The sequence below is a fragment of the Pantherophis guttatus genome, chromosome 5, assembly GCF_059756535.1.
Source record: "Pantherophis guttatus breed Tessera chromosome 5, ASM5975653v1, whole genome shotgun sequence".
NCBI classification, from domain to species: Eukaryota; Metazoa; Chordata; class Lepidosauria; order Squamata; family Colubridae; genus Pantherophis; species Pantherophis guttatus.
In genome coordinates this window covers 64,906,597-64,921,681 of record NC_142067.1, presented here as the reverse complement: position 1 = coordinate 64,921,681, position 15,085 = coordinate 64,906,597, and the positions used below count along the sequence as shown (strand labels likewise).

Sequence of the window (15,085 nt, the reverse complement as noted above, 5' to 3'; positions counted from 1 at the left end):
TAATTTAGTAAAGAAAATATATATTTGATTATAAATGTAATAACAGCAACAAGAATGGTATTTGCACAAAATTGGAAAGCAGAAAAAAATCCTACAAAGGGAGAGCTAATTAAGAAAATATTAGAATGTGCAGAAATGAGTAAATTAACATTAGCAATTAGGGAAGGAAGAATCGCAGTATTACAACATATGGGGGCAATTTTATCAATGGAAAGAGACTGAATATAGACAATAGACAATAGACAATGTAAAAATAAGAAAGATGGGAAAAATATATTGTAATACGTTAAATATATTGTAATACATTAAAAAAATATATTGTAATACATAAGATAAATATGTACTAAGAAATGATAATAAATGTTGAATATGATGACACAAAAATTTTTGTACCCAGGTGTTACACTGATGATTAAGTGTTTGTTTAAAAATAAAAATAAAATATGTATGTATGTGTATATTTATATACTGTGTGTGTGTGTGTGTGTGTGTATTTCCCTTTAGCCAAATTCTTCCTACGTAAACCAAGATTTTTATGCAGCCCTAGTTCAGTGAAATCACAATCCACTAGTTTCTAGGCTTTTTTCAGGCAGCCAGCAAGCACCCTACTGCCCATTGGGAGACTAAGGAGACTAAGATAGATCTATTTCGGACTTATTAGTCCTCATCAGTTAGCTACACCTTCATCCCATGTATCCTCCCTGTAAAGGTACAGTATTTGTTTTCTTTTCTTTTTGTAGGCCTTTATATGTATTTCTCTTTCTCCAATGGGCAGCAGGGTGCTTGCTGGCTGCCTGAAAAAAAAGCCTAGAAACTAGTGGATTGTGATTTCACTGAACTAGGGCTGCATAAAAATCTTGGTTTACATAGGAAGAACCTGGCTAAAGAGAAATACACATGAAGCAAACTTTTCTTTGAGGCCTGGATGGCCAAGCACTGTGCCATCTCTCCAGTTGTCCTCTGTTTTCTCTGCTGCCGCTGCCTGCCACCTTTTGCTGGTCCAAGCTAAGACGGTTTACTTCATGAACCTCGTTCTGCTGCCTGTCCGTCCTTTCCCCCCTCTGCCCATTAAATTTCTCATCCTCCCCCAGGCTCTAGGCCCGATTTAGCAAGACGAAGCAGACGCGCCAGGTGGAGAGGGGAGAGCTGGTTTTTTTGCCTCAGGATTGGATCTTGGCTGCTGCATTGGAGGTTTCATTAAAAATCCTTTTTAAAAAGTTAGCTGCCCCCTTCTTCAGACAGGATTGCCCAGCAGCGAGGAGGAGAGGGAGAAGGAAGCGTCTACTAGCAGAGAGGGGAGTGCTTCTGGGATGAGGGGAGCTGGGAAGAAAAAAGGCAGCTTGCAAGAGCAGAGGCAGGAAAGCAAAGCAAGTCAGTGAATGAATCTATGGCCTGCCAGGTGGCCTCTTTATTCCCCCTTGCTCCCAAGACATCCAGGTAGCACCCGTCTCCTCATGTGAGAAGTGGCCAAAGGGCCTTCTTGCCAGAAGCACTGCCCTCATTCAGATTCCCCGCCTCCCTCTGGTGGCCCTCAGCTGAGCACAGCTGCCCCACCAACTGATGAGAGAAGAGGACCCGCTTCAGTGACACCACCTCCACCTGCACCCAAAATTTTTCGGGAAGGGGGATTATCCTGCCTACCATTCTTCCCTCAATCTATGCTGAGCTTGATGAATGGATGGTAGGCAGGAAAATCCCCTCCCCATTTTCCTGCTGTTCGCGAAAAAAGCTCCATTCAAAACCTTCAGCGTTGCAATCCTGGGATCCACTGAAGGTTTGGAATGCCTCTGTTTCAGCGCAGAATGATTTTCGCCCATCTCTTACTGGGCGCGTCAGTTCTGCCTGTTGGGCCACTTTCCAATGCTGGCAGCTCCGTAGCCAGCCGCTTTGCTTTTTCCCTCTTTTTCCTCATGGGAGGCTTGCATGGTGGCACCAGCAGAAGGTGGAGGCAGAGGCATGGGGGAGGCAGAGGTGATCCCAATGCACCAGCCCCTTCATCCCACTGTCTCTTGCCTTGCCTGCAGCTGCACCGAACAAGCACGAGCATGGGGCCTGTCTCCCCCATGCCAGTGCTGCTGTGCAAGCCTCCCAAGAGCTTCAAGAGGGAAAAAGCAAAGCAGCTGGCCATGGAGCTGCCGGCTTCGGGGAAGTGGCCCAACAAGCAGAAACGTTGCGCCCAGAAAGAGAAGGGCAAGAGGGGCCAGTGGGCTGCAGAGGCAAAGGCAAGCTCTGGGGTGGCAGCGGCGCTCCAGGAGAGAGGGCGGATGTTCCGGGGCTGCACATGCAATGCCACCACCACTGCCTCTCTTGGCTCCAGTGCAGCAGCTGCATCTCCCCCAAAGGCTGGCTGTCCACCCACTGGCCAGGCCGGACCGGAAGTTGCATGTCTCCCATCAAGGGCTGGATGTGGGACTGGATCTCAGAAGGCAAGTTAGCTCCCTTCAACATGGCCAGGTGATCCCAACATGCTTGCTTGCCTGCCTTTCACACGCCCATGGCTAGTTTGCGAAGGCAGAGAACCGCCCAGGCAGGCGGGGCTGGGGCCAACCAGGAGTTCACACATGCTTGGACTCTCTGCACATGCGCAAAGGCTCAAAAAACAGGTTACTTCCTGGTTTTAATGGCTTCTGGGCAAAGCCTCGAGCTGCCATCGCTAGCAGTTCTCCAAACCACTGGCCGTCATCGCTACCAGATCGGCCGAACCGGTCCGAACCGGTAGCATTTCACCCCTGCTGACAACTATTGCAATACAGAATTAGATCAAGCTTAGAGGTCATCTAACCAAATTCCTTATATATACAATACATATCATACAATATCCTAAGTGCCTTCAGTTAAGCATATAATTAAGCATAAAAATCAATATTATTATATAAGCATAGCTTATAATGTTATTTGATCAATATTACTATAGTACAAAAGAAAGTATAAACTATATATATTACTATTCCAAAACTCATAAGAAACAAGAATGAATTGTAGCAAAAGATACATAAGAAATTTAAGAGCCACAGTTCAGATAATACATAAACTCTGAATTTCTGGTTATTTTAGCTTTATTTGAGAATTGGAGAATCAAGTGAATATTCATGTATGTGCTATATCAGTACATAGCTTGTCAATGCTGTATGTTGATTCCTGAAATTCTGGATTATCTTTCTGTGTTAATGTAATCAAGGAGATAATAATTTAGTGAATGATTAAAAGATAAAACTGAAATAGCTATGGCTGTAGAAAGCATTTTATAAGCTCTGAGTTTAGATTTTTTTATGTATGCTTACATATATTTACAAATTGAATGCTACTTTAGTCTGCTTTATAAATCACTATTAGTGTATGATGCCTATACAATTGAAATACTCTTGTCATAAGTGCAAATGAATATCATGCCAGAGGACCAAAAATAGACAAGTGATGTTTTAATTTCTTACCATAGTTACACATTCAACAGTTGACTTGAACATGAGAGGATACATACTTGTTTCACCAGGGACTACATATATAACAGGAGGACCATAAAAACAGTATCCTTTTAAATCTGCTTTAAGCTTCCAATCTTGTTGACTCAGATTAGTCTAAAACATGAAAGCAGTCAATATTTTATGAGGTGCAAGACATTAAGAACAGCACAGAATGGGGGAAAGGGAAAAATCTCAATTCAATATTTGAATTAATAAGATACTTACCGTGTTTCCCTGAAAATAAGACTCACCCCGAAAACAAGCCCTAGCCTGATTTTTTGGGGTGGACCTAATATAAGCCCTACCCCAAAAATAAGCCCAGGGGATGGGCATTACCAGCATGAGAGGCAGCAAGCGCATGGGGGCCATGGTGTCTAGCTGCAGTCCACCAGCGCCTTGGCGCAGCACAAATACTGTTAATTCCGAGCATGGAGGAAGAGGAGGGGGAGGGGAGAAGACAGGTGATCTGGATGTGCTGGGTGGCTGCCTGACTCATGGGAGGCTTGAGTGGTGGCACTGACAGTTGGCAGAGGCAGAGGCATGGGGGAGGTAGGCAATCCTGATGCCCCATGCAGGTGTTTGTTCAGCGAAGCCGCAGGTAAGCTGAGAAATGGTGGGACGGAGTGGATGGCACATTGGGATCGCCTCTGCCTCTGCCTGGCTCTGCTGTTCACTTTTCACCCAGACGGAGACAAAGCTTTTGTCAGACTGCGATGCCATCTCAAAATTAAATGAATTTCCAAACTGCCAATCTTTAAGGAAATCTTTTTTTAATTGAGCACAGCCACCAGATCATGACTCCGCGCGGACAAGACTGACCTTTTGCCCCCCAATCCCTCTCTTTCCGATCCCCAAATCTCTGCTTCTCATTGGCTATCTTCCAAGTCATTCTTCAGACTCCTTTTCTCGTCATCTCCCAGGAATGTGCCCCCTCCCCTCATTTCCACGACAACCCGACTTCAAAGGGATTTGGCAGGCAAAAGTTTCAGAGTTTATCTCTCGCTCTCCTCTGCTCTCTATGCCAGCGTTGAAACGCTGACATCCGGCCCCTCTCCCTTCACTCTCCCAGCGGGGCCTGCGTGAAATAAATAACAAATTTAGTACTTCATCCCCTCCAAGGGGTTACCCCACCCCCTCCTGGCTTGTCCGGGTGATCTGCATGGAATTTAGCTATGAGGCAGTCAGCTTGGATGTTTGTGCTCTTCACCCAGGAAGCTTCTGACAAGGGGTAGCCCTTCCACTTAATTAAGTACTGGAGGTGCCTTCTGTGCCACCTCGAATCGAGAACTCGCTGTACTTCATAGTGGGTCTGGCCTCCAACAATTAAGGGCCCTGGGGGATCACGTGGCACCGGCCTTAAAGTTGACCCTACCACAGGCTTCAGGAGGCACTGTGAAAAACGGGGTGTATCCTCCCTAGTAACCGGGGCAACTGCAATTGTACTGTAACCGGGTTGATTACTTTTACTATTGGAAATGGCCCTATGAATTTCGGCACCAGTTTTCTGGTCGGGAGTCTGAGTCTCAAGTACTTGGTGGAGAGGTAGATCTTTTCCCCCACTTGGAACGGTCTCTGGGGGGTCTCGGTGCTTATCTGCTTGTTTCTTATAAGACCGTGCTGCCTTGTCTAACGCCCTCTTGACATTCTCCCAGGTTTCTCTTAGCATTGTCATCCATTCAGTCAAAGTAACTGAGGAAGGAGGCTCCCTCAGGTACTCTGGCATGGGGACGAAATCGATGCTGCTCACTATCTTAAATGGGGTTAGTCCTGTACTACTGTGGACAGCATTGTTATATGCGACCTCAGCAAACTATAAGAGGTCCGCCCAGTTCGATTGTTGGTAGTCAATGTAGCACCTCAGGTACTGCTCTATCATGGCATTCAATCTCTCTGCCCCCCCATTGGTGCTCGGGTGAAACGCTGAGCTGAGGCCTTGGGATGATCCTATGGATCGAAGGAATTCCCTCCAGAACTTCGCTGTAAACTGGACCCCTTGAACAGAGATGATTATTCTGGGTACTCCGTGCAGGCGGTAGATGTGTTTTACGAACAGTTTGGCCAATTGGCGGGCTGAGGGTAGTCAGCTGCAGGGTATGAAATGTGCCTGTTTGGATAACAAGTCTATTACAGTCCAGATCACCATGCTTCCGCTGCTCCTCGGCAGTTCGACTATGAAGTCCATAGCAATCTCCTCCCATGGCCTTGACGGTTCAGCTACTGGCTGCAGCAGCCCCGGGGGCCTTCCTGGTCGGGTTTTCATCGTGGCACAGATGGTACAACTTTTTACATAGTTGTCCACGTCTTTTCTCATGTGGGGCCACCAAAACTGTCTCCGAGCTAAGTGCAGAGTCTTTAGGAAGCCAAAATGTCCCGCTGGTTTAACGTCGTGACTTCTCTTGAGGATTAAGGTGCGCAAGGTGTCTGGGACATAAAGTTTCATCCCTCTCCATGCTAGGCCATCTCTCTTTGTCAAGAGATGTTGATTGTCTCGGAACCAGGGGTCTGCCAATGTTTCTGCCTTGAGCCTTGTCATTAGGTCACTCGTGGGCTGGCCCTACTGGTCTTGATGCTGCCATCTGGTGGTTACTTGGCCCACTCCTTGGGCAGAAGGGATGATGGGATTCACTATCTGCTCATGTTCACTGTTGTATTGAGGCATTCGGGAGAGGGCATCGGCCAGAAAGTTCTTCCCCCCGGGATGTGCTTCAGCTCGAAGTTGAAACGATTGAAGTATTGGGCCCACCGGACTTGCCTGGGCGATAACTTCCGTGGGGTCTTGAGAGCCTCTAGGTTTTTGTGGTCAGTGCAGACCTCGAACGGTGTCTGGCCTCCTTCTAGCAGGTGTCACCAGGTTAATAGCGTCCATCTCACCACGAACGCTTCCTTCTCCCATGCCGCCCATCGTCTTTCTGTGTTGGTGAGTTTGCGGGATGTTTAGGCGCAAGGTTGCAGGTCCCCGACTGTTCTTTTAGAGTAGGACTGCCCCTACTGCTACATCGCTGGCATCTGCTTGGATGACGAAGGGTTGTTCGGGGTCAGGATGCTTCAAGACCGGTTCTTTTGCAAACATTTGTTTTAGTGTCTCGAATGCCTGTTGGCAGGCCGAGTCCCATTGTAGAGGCTGTCCCGGGCGGGGTTTCATTGTCGGACTTCCTGTCTTTAGGAGGTCCGTCAGAGGTTTGGCAATTCTTGCAAAGGAGGGGATGAATTGCCTGTAGAACTTTGCGAACCCCAGGAAGCTTTGTAGTTGCCTGCGGGTGCACGGGGGTCGCCAGTCTAGGACTGATTGTACTTTAGCCGGGTCCATCTCTATCCCCTCGTTTGACACTCGGTAACCTAAATAGTCCAGACGCGATCGGTGGAACTTGCATTTTGACAGTTTGACATAGAGGTTCACTTTCAGCAGTTTTTCCAGCACTTTGAGTACGAGGGGTATGTGTTCGTCTATGGTCTCTGTGTAAATAAGAATGTCATCTAGGTAAACGAGGACCCCTTTGTACAGGTGGTCATGCAGAACTTCGTTTATCAATTGCATGAACACGGCTGGGGCTCCCTGTAGCCCAAATGGCATCACCTTGAATTGGTAACTTCCCAGGGGACAGTTGAACGCTGTCTTCCACTTGTCTCCTTCCCTGATGCGCACTCGGTAGTAGGCTTTGCGGAGGTCTAGTTTGGTGAAAATCTTCCCCTTGGCCAGGTGGGCTAGCATGTCCTTCATGAGGGGGAGGGGGTATAAGTTGTGTATGCAGACTGCATTGATCCCCGAAAGTCAACTACCAGACGCATAGAGCCATCTTTCTTCTCTTTGAAGAGGACCGGTGCCGCGACCTGTGGTTTGACTGGCTCGATGAAGCCCCTTCGTAGGTTTTTGTCTATGTAGTTCCGCATTTCTTGCATTTCACGGGGCGTCATAGCATACAATTTAAGTTTAGGAAGTTTCACCCCAGGGATGATTTCGATGGCACAGTCGGAATCGCGGTGGGGAGGTAGGACGTCGCACTCGGTCTTGCTAAATACCTGTGCTAGGTCTTGGTAGTCTGCCAATCTTTAAGGAAATCTTTCTTTAATTGAGCACACCGGATCATGACTCCGCACGGACAAGACTGACCTTTTGCCCCCCAATCCCTCCCTTTCCGATCCCCAAATCTCTGCTTCTCATTGGCTATCTTCCAAGTCATTCTTCAGACTCCTTTTCTCATCATCTCCCAGGAATGTGCCCCCTCCCCTCATTTCCACGACAACCCGACTTCAAAGGGATTTGGCAGGCAAAAGTTTCAGAGTTTATCTCTCGCTCTCCTCTGCTCTCTATGCCAGCGTTGAAACGCTGACAGCTTTGTGTGCTTGCAAAGGGGACACTTTGAAATGGACCTAATCGCTCTGTTTCAAAGCGTTACCTTTGCAAGGACATGAATCTTTGAGTCTCCGTCATTTCTCCATCTTGGCAAAAAGTTTTTGGTCACCTATTGGGTGCTTGGGAACAGAGCGATTTGCTCTGGAGAAATGATGGAGACTCAAAGCTTTGTATGCTTGCAAAGGGGAGGGTAGAGGCAGAAGTGATCCCAATGCGCCACCTGTTCTGTCCCACCATCTCTTGGCTTGGCTGAGGCCATGCCAAACAGGTGCCCTCACAGGGCATTGGGATCGCCTGCCTCCCCCATTCCCCATGCCTCTGCCTGCTCCACCTGCTGCCGGTGCCATCGCACAAGCCTCCCGCGAGCCTCCTGTGAGTCAGGAAGCTGCACAGTATGTCCACAGTGCCTGTCTTCTCCCCCCACCTCTGCCTCCATGCTCAGAATTAACAGTATTTGCGTTGCACCAAGGAGGCCTAGAGTTTGGTCCGTTGCAGCCGCAGGCAAGCAGACAGTGAGATGGAAAAGGCGGGGCCAGTGGTAGCCGTGCTCCCACTTCCATTAGCCCCCGTGCTTGCTGTCTCCTGCACTTAAAAAACATAAGACCTCCCCAAAATAAGCCTGAGTGCTTATTTTCAAGCCCAAAAGAAAATAATATCGGGTCTTATTTTGGGGTAAACATGATTTTGGATATTTTTACTTTTACATAAACTGCTAAGTTATTTTTCTTGTAATTGGTAAAATAACAAAAATATTTACTCTGAAAGATGTTAACATCTTATATTGACAGAAGAAAGGGGAGAGGAGCTGATATAAAATATTGTATAGTTAGATGTGCTGAAATGTGATTAGAAACAACATGAATGAGAATTAAAAGTTTAAACTCATAGAAAATATATGGTTTGAATAAATCTATATTGGAGTGAATTATACAATAAATAAATCAATATATTGCTAGAATGATTTCACAGTTTAGTTAAAATCAGACAGTTTATGTTTTGAATGCAATAAAGAAAAGAGATAAAAGTTTCCTCCTGCTGCTACAATAAACATGTTAGTTAACTCCCTTAACTAAGTACTAATTATAGGAAAAAGCTTTAAAATGTGTAACATAATTGTATTTTAGTTTATTAATTTTCCAGAATAGTATCTTAACTGCAATAATATTTAATTTATTTAATATAAGCCATATTTAACTTTTATAAAGTAAAAAAAGACATACTATTGGAATGTCCTGTATCGCTGCTTGATATGCTGGAGTTACAAACTCTAGTTCAGCCTCAAAGGTATCAGTGTTCACTACACATTCTATCTTAAAGAGGCGGACATCATATTTAGACTCGAGAAGGATATGGCAAGGATATCGGCCAGCATACCAGGGCTTAAATGTTAGAGGAAGTTCAATTGTATCATCTTCTGTAGAGGGAAAAAGTGCTTTTAAATTCCATACTTAAGCATAAACATTTCTGGAATGCATGAAACTTTATTAGAAGTGCACTTTAGATGTACCTTATGGATCTCGCTGGAATATATGAAAATGGAACAAAATTTGACAGATATTCAAAGTCACAATTTGAATATGCAGAATACTGTTGAAATTAGTCTTAACAGATTTTACTGTTGTTTTCCAATGCTCCTTTATGTTTATTGTTACAGGTAGTCCTCAACTTACTACCATAATTGGGACTAGAATTTACCACGGTAGTTAACCAAATCAGGTGATTATTAACCTAAGCTGGCTTCCTCAATTGATTTTGCTTGGAAGACTGCTGAGAAGGTTGCAAATCATGATCACCTGACCACAGGACATTGCAATTGTCATAAATGTGAGCTAGTTGCCAAGCACCCAAATTGTAATCATATGTTGTGGTGAAACAGCTGTAAGGCCCAGAATGGATCATAAGAAGCTTCTTCTGAAGCCACTATAACTTCAAACCATCATTAAACAATTGTAAATCAATGATTATCAGTATAAGTTGTTGTAGACTGAGGCTAATATAATAATATTGTTTAGTGAAATCCTAATCAATATTTGAACATAAAAAGATTTCTTGCATAAAGCACATTTGACCAATTTCTCTGAATATCAATCAAATACCAGCACAATGACTTAATCAGCGGAAAATATACCATTAGATTCCTGTTTCAAAAATGACAGTGGTGATCCAAAGGTAGAAATCACAATAGCTGGGAAGAGGGAAGACACAAATAATATGGTTGCAGTGATTAAGTTCTGCTGTAGAGGTAGGATCAGTGGTGGGATTCAGCCAATTCGTACCACTTTGGAACAACCGGTTGTTAACTTTCTGAGCAGTTTGGCACACTGGTTGTTGGAAGAAATCATTAGGGCAGAGAACCGGTTGTTAAATTACCTGAATCCCACCACTGAGTAGGATGTATATACAAAGCTACCAAAATGCAGCAAGGAATTTATATGGACTTTGAGACTGAAAAGTTTGCTTAATAGCATACATTAATGGGATTTCTATTCATAATTAAGACCATGAAAAAATTAGGATCTCAGCACCATGTAGTTCAATGTACAATTATCCAATTACAAAAATATAAACAATGACTTGAAATGCTTTTGTGAAAATGGTCTCACTGGAGATAGCAGCATTACAGTATAGGAAAAAAAACTAACAAGTCATATTAATGTTATGGAAAACCTGTACTGAAAAATACCTTATTGATCGATATAAGCAAATTATAATTTGTTCATTGAGAAAAAAGGTGTTAAGGTACACATTTCCTTTAACAATTATTTATATCCAGAAGACAAATATAAAGATGAGCCATTTTTTTATATTTGTTCTATGAATCAGAAACAAGTTTACTAGACTAGGTAAATCACCAGCAGGAAAAGTTAGCATTTTCTGCCTCAGCATCAGAAACTATTGAGAAAAAAACAAGATTAGGTTCCTGCACCATTGCTCTAAACTTAGAAGGAGCATACTTCATGTCTCATAATTAAATTTATGTAAATTTTGGGGCCTCAGAGAGGTGTCATTTCTGTAGCTGTGCTTGTCTATTTAGGAAAGCCCTAAAATAGTGGGGTTTTTTAACAGACCTCAGTATAGGAGAGTATACCTCTACACTAGTACTGGAATTTTATTCCTTGTTATACATCACCTAGAGCCATGTGGACAACTGGGCAAGTTATACATTGAAAAAATAAATACACAAATTTATTTGACTGGGACTACCCAGATAGTCCTGTAGTCATGTAACTATCCAGTTGTAATGGTATATGGAAATGGCCTTGGGAGGAAGGAGGAAGATTCACAGCCTACAGTCTGATAACAGTCTTATCATATATACTGCGATCGAAGAGGCGATCACGCGCAAAGTGCGTGCACAAAGAGAACCAGTAGTAAAGCCGGTTAGAACCCACCCCTGTACCACTTCATATATATATATATACCACTTAACAGTGCTTTACAGCCCTCTCTAAGCGGTTTACAGAGTCAGCATATTGTCCCCAACAATCTGGGTCCTCATTTTACTGACCTCGGAAGAATGGAAGGCTAAGTGAGCCAGTGAGATTCGAACTGCCAAACTGTTGTAAATGACCACACACAGAGAGGTTGAGGAAATATGTGGTAACTTTATTGTCTTACATAGTAACATTATATAGTTTGTTACTTTCAAGTTACAGCGTACTTTGCAGAATATCATTGGCTCACAGAATCTTCCAGGTAATTTAAATCATAGGTTAATCATTACTGCTTTGCTTAAGCACTTCTAATATTTAGCTATAATTAAAATCTAACACACATCCCACTTCCTCTCCTCCTGTTCCTCCTCCTTGTTTACAGAGTTAGGGTCTTTATCTTCTAATGTCATTTCCTGGCGCTTACGTGCAAGTAACCTTCCTTATCTGAGGTTTGCCATCCAAGATAGGAAAATCCCTGCACATATGCAGACTGCAGACTCCTACACCAAACTGCAGGCAGCCAGCAGCCAGCAAAAGTAGCCTGCAATACTGCATTCTAACCACTGTGCCACCATGGCTGATAATAGACAGCTCAGTCTGCAGATGGGGTGAAAACCTAGGAAAAGTTTTAGAAAGGATCCTACTAGTTTTTAGAGACTAAAATAACGAGACCAGAAATACTTTCAGGCTTGCCAGATTCTTACAATAAAGTAGGATTAGTTCATCTGGATGTGTTTCTTATCTGGACTATCTTGCAAGGCTGAAATCAGTTCATCCAATTGGTATCCAATAACCTGAATTATGAAAGAAAACTAGAACTAGATAGTAAAAGAATACCTCTGGATTTGTAAGATCTGACTAAAACTGCAACTTCTACCGATCAAATCAAGACTCACGGAATAGATATGTAGGTAAAAGACTACCTTGAGTTGAGTAAATGCTCCATAGGGGGCTCTGATTGTGTCTCTGTCTATCTGTTATGAGCCAAACAGAAGCACCAACTCACTGTGCTTGGAACTGGAGTTAGTGTCCCAATTTAACAATGATGTTCAGCAGAGAGGAACCGGAAGCATCGCGGTGATACTGGCTGGGAAATAGTGAAGCTCTGATGGGCTTCGCAAAAACCCAGCCAAACAAACCGCTGTTGGGAGGTCTTCGGACCGGAACCATCTTGGAGGGACAGGGGAGAGAGAGAGGTGTCTCGAAAGACCAAAGATGAGCAGGCAAGCTCCTCGGAAGGTCAGAGACAGCTCTTTGACCCAACGTTGGGGGAGGCAGCCATTATGTCTGCTACAAAATGGGGCAACCGGATTAAGATGTGAGCAAGAGTCGAGATTGAACAGAGTATTGTTACCGGGTGAGTAATTGGTCATCTCACAGGTAGGAAGAAAAAACTTTTAAAAGCTTGAAAGAAGTCCCAATGACTAGTTAGCGGCTAATTGGCACTCGGGAAATTAAGCGAAGGAAAAAAAGGAACTTTAAAACCAAAATTAAAGCCTTAAAAGGAACCTTTCACCAGGACTTAAAACTGGATTTGGATGAAATTAAAACAAGACAAGAAAAAAGGAGATAGAGAAGTATTCTTTAAACAACAAAAGGATTTAATTCGGAGAAGAGGAAATAATCATTTTTGTGGATTTACAAAGGAATATTTTCTGGCTGGAGGATTTGTGAATTGGAGAGAGACATCTGTTGGTGGAAAGAAAGTATCATACTAAGCTTATTTATATCATCGTGAGAAAATTCTGAAAATACTGTAGGAGTGTTTTGTTTATATAACTAGAACGTGATTGCAAGACGAGCAGAGAGAACAAAGACTGAAATTGGAATAGCTCAAATTAATGTTTGAATTGGACACTATCTGGAAAGAAAAAAAGAAAAAAGAAAAAAGAGACACTACATGGACTTTGAATTTGAATTATATGCAAAGGAATAATAAATTTAAAAACCCTTGCCTTTTAAATTGATAACATGGAGAATTGGAAAGGAAATGAATGAAAATGAAGATACAGATGATTACACTGAGAATAACAGTGACAGAATAAAAAAGATGATTACACTGGGATTAACAGTGACAGAATAAAAAAGTTGATTACACTGGGATTAACAGTGACAGAATAAAAAAGATGATTACACTGGGATTAACAGTGACAGAATAAAAAAGAAGATTACACTGGGATTAACAGTGACAGAATAAGAAAGATGATTACACTGGGATTAACAGTGACAGAATAAAAAAGATGATTACACTGGGATTAACAGTGACAGAATAAAAAAGATGATTACACTGGGATTAACAGTGACAGAATAAAAAAGATGATTACACTGGGATTAATAGTGATAGAATAAAAATGGATAAGGGGGAATATATTTCAAAAAGGAAGAGAAGAAAAAGAAATGGGGAAGAAAAAGGAGGAGAAGAAGGCAAGGGAATGGGAGAAAGGGAGGAAAATGTCAAGACATGGAATTGTGGAGAAATTAAAAGAAAATAGTTAGGAGATAGTAAAAAGGAATTTAAAAGATGAATATGCTAATTGAAGAGAAGGATGTTAACTCTAGAAATTATATGTAAAAAGCAATTTAGAAGGAATATACAGATTATTGTAAAAGGGATATAACTAAAGATAAAATGAAATGTGAATAAGTAAAAAATAAGAAATACATTATTTAATGTAAAATAGATCAGTAGATGCAATGTGAAAGACAGATTGGACTATATATTTTGTTGTTGGAAGATGTACAAATTCGAGAGAAATAATAGTAACAAAAGAATTAATCGAAATCAAGGGGGGAAATTGAAATGTAAAATTGAATAAAATGGAAATGTTAATAAATGATGCAAATAAGAATAAAACAATACATGTAAGAAATAAAATAGAAGAAAGATATTGTTAAGGATTGGAAGGTTATACTAGCAAAGGATTTAAGATAAAAATTAAGATCAATTTCTGCTTCCGCCTTCAAAATGGCCGCTGCGTGTTGAGCCTCTGCCGAGGGTGAGCGATCTTTGGCTAAACAGGACTGTTGGGGGTGTTGTTTATTACCCCCCCCGACATGGACGGTGAGAGGATTTACCAGTGGACCGGAGGGGTCATCGTGAGTCCTTGAAACGGCTCGTTGTCGCTGTTATTGCCTGGGCAAGGGCAAGGGCGAGGCTGCCTGGGCAAGACCAATGGCTGCGGCGGGCCTCAGCGAATTGCAGATGGCATCCGGCCTCTCAGCTTTGGAATTCGGCAGTTGGCGATGGCGCTGCGAGGCCTTGGAGAGGCTGGAGCGGCGGAGTCGGCGGGCTGGATCGTTGAGAGGCCGAGGAGTGAGGTTGGTGCGGGCCCTCTCCAGGAGTGTCGGAGAGGGTCGCCTGGGAAGTCTGCGGGGGTCTCGGGCCGGCTGGACGAAGGGGGCGAGAGCCAGAGTAGCGGAGCCAAAGGGAGTTGGAGGTGGCTCGCTGGCTCGGGTCTTACTCCACTAGTCCGATGGAGATGACGAGACCTGCTGTACCCATGGGATAACAAAGGGACCGCCTCTGCTCTCTGCTGGTTGCTGCCGGGACTACAAGCTGGAGCGACATCGGCTGTGCCTATTGTTTTTTTTTTCTGGGCACTCCCGGACATGAGGGGTCTTTGGGGTATTAACTTAGTTTCATCTGGGGACCCCGCCCAGGACTAGCAATCAGTGAGCTGGGACTTGGACTTGGACGGCTGGGAAGGCGCTCGTTTTTTCTCCTCCATGGAACTGGCTTGTCTTGGGTGGGGATTCCCACTGCCGTGAGAGGGCAGTTGTGGTCCTACACACCGAACCGGCCATGCAGGGGTGGGAGCTCTGAAATGGTGAGAATACCA

At 43.6% G+C, this 15,085-nt stretch overlaps 1 protein-coding gene across 1 annotated transcript in view; it reads right to left on the bottom strand.

Moving 5' to 3' along the window:
- CFAP47 (cilia and flagella associated protein 47) overlaps nt 1–15,085 on the bottom strand; it is a 596,979-nt gene that overhangs the window by 322,846 nt on the left and 259,048 nt on the right. Inside the window, exons 46-47 of the mRNA XM_087871295.1 lie at nt 9,033–9,226; nt 3,432–3,575 (exon numbers count right to left, since the gene is read on the bottom strand). Of these exons, the coding sequence (XP_087727421.1) occupies nt 3,432–3,575; nt 9,033–9,226 (338 nt within the window). The remainder of the gene's footprint in view (nt 1–3,431; nt 3,576–9,032; nt 9,227–15,085) is intronic.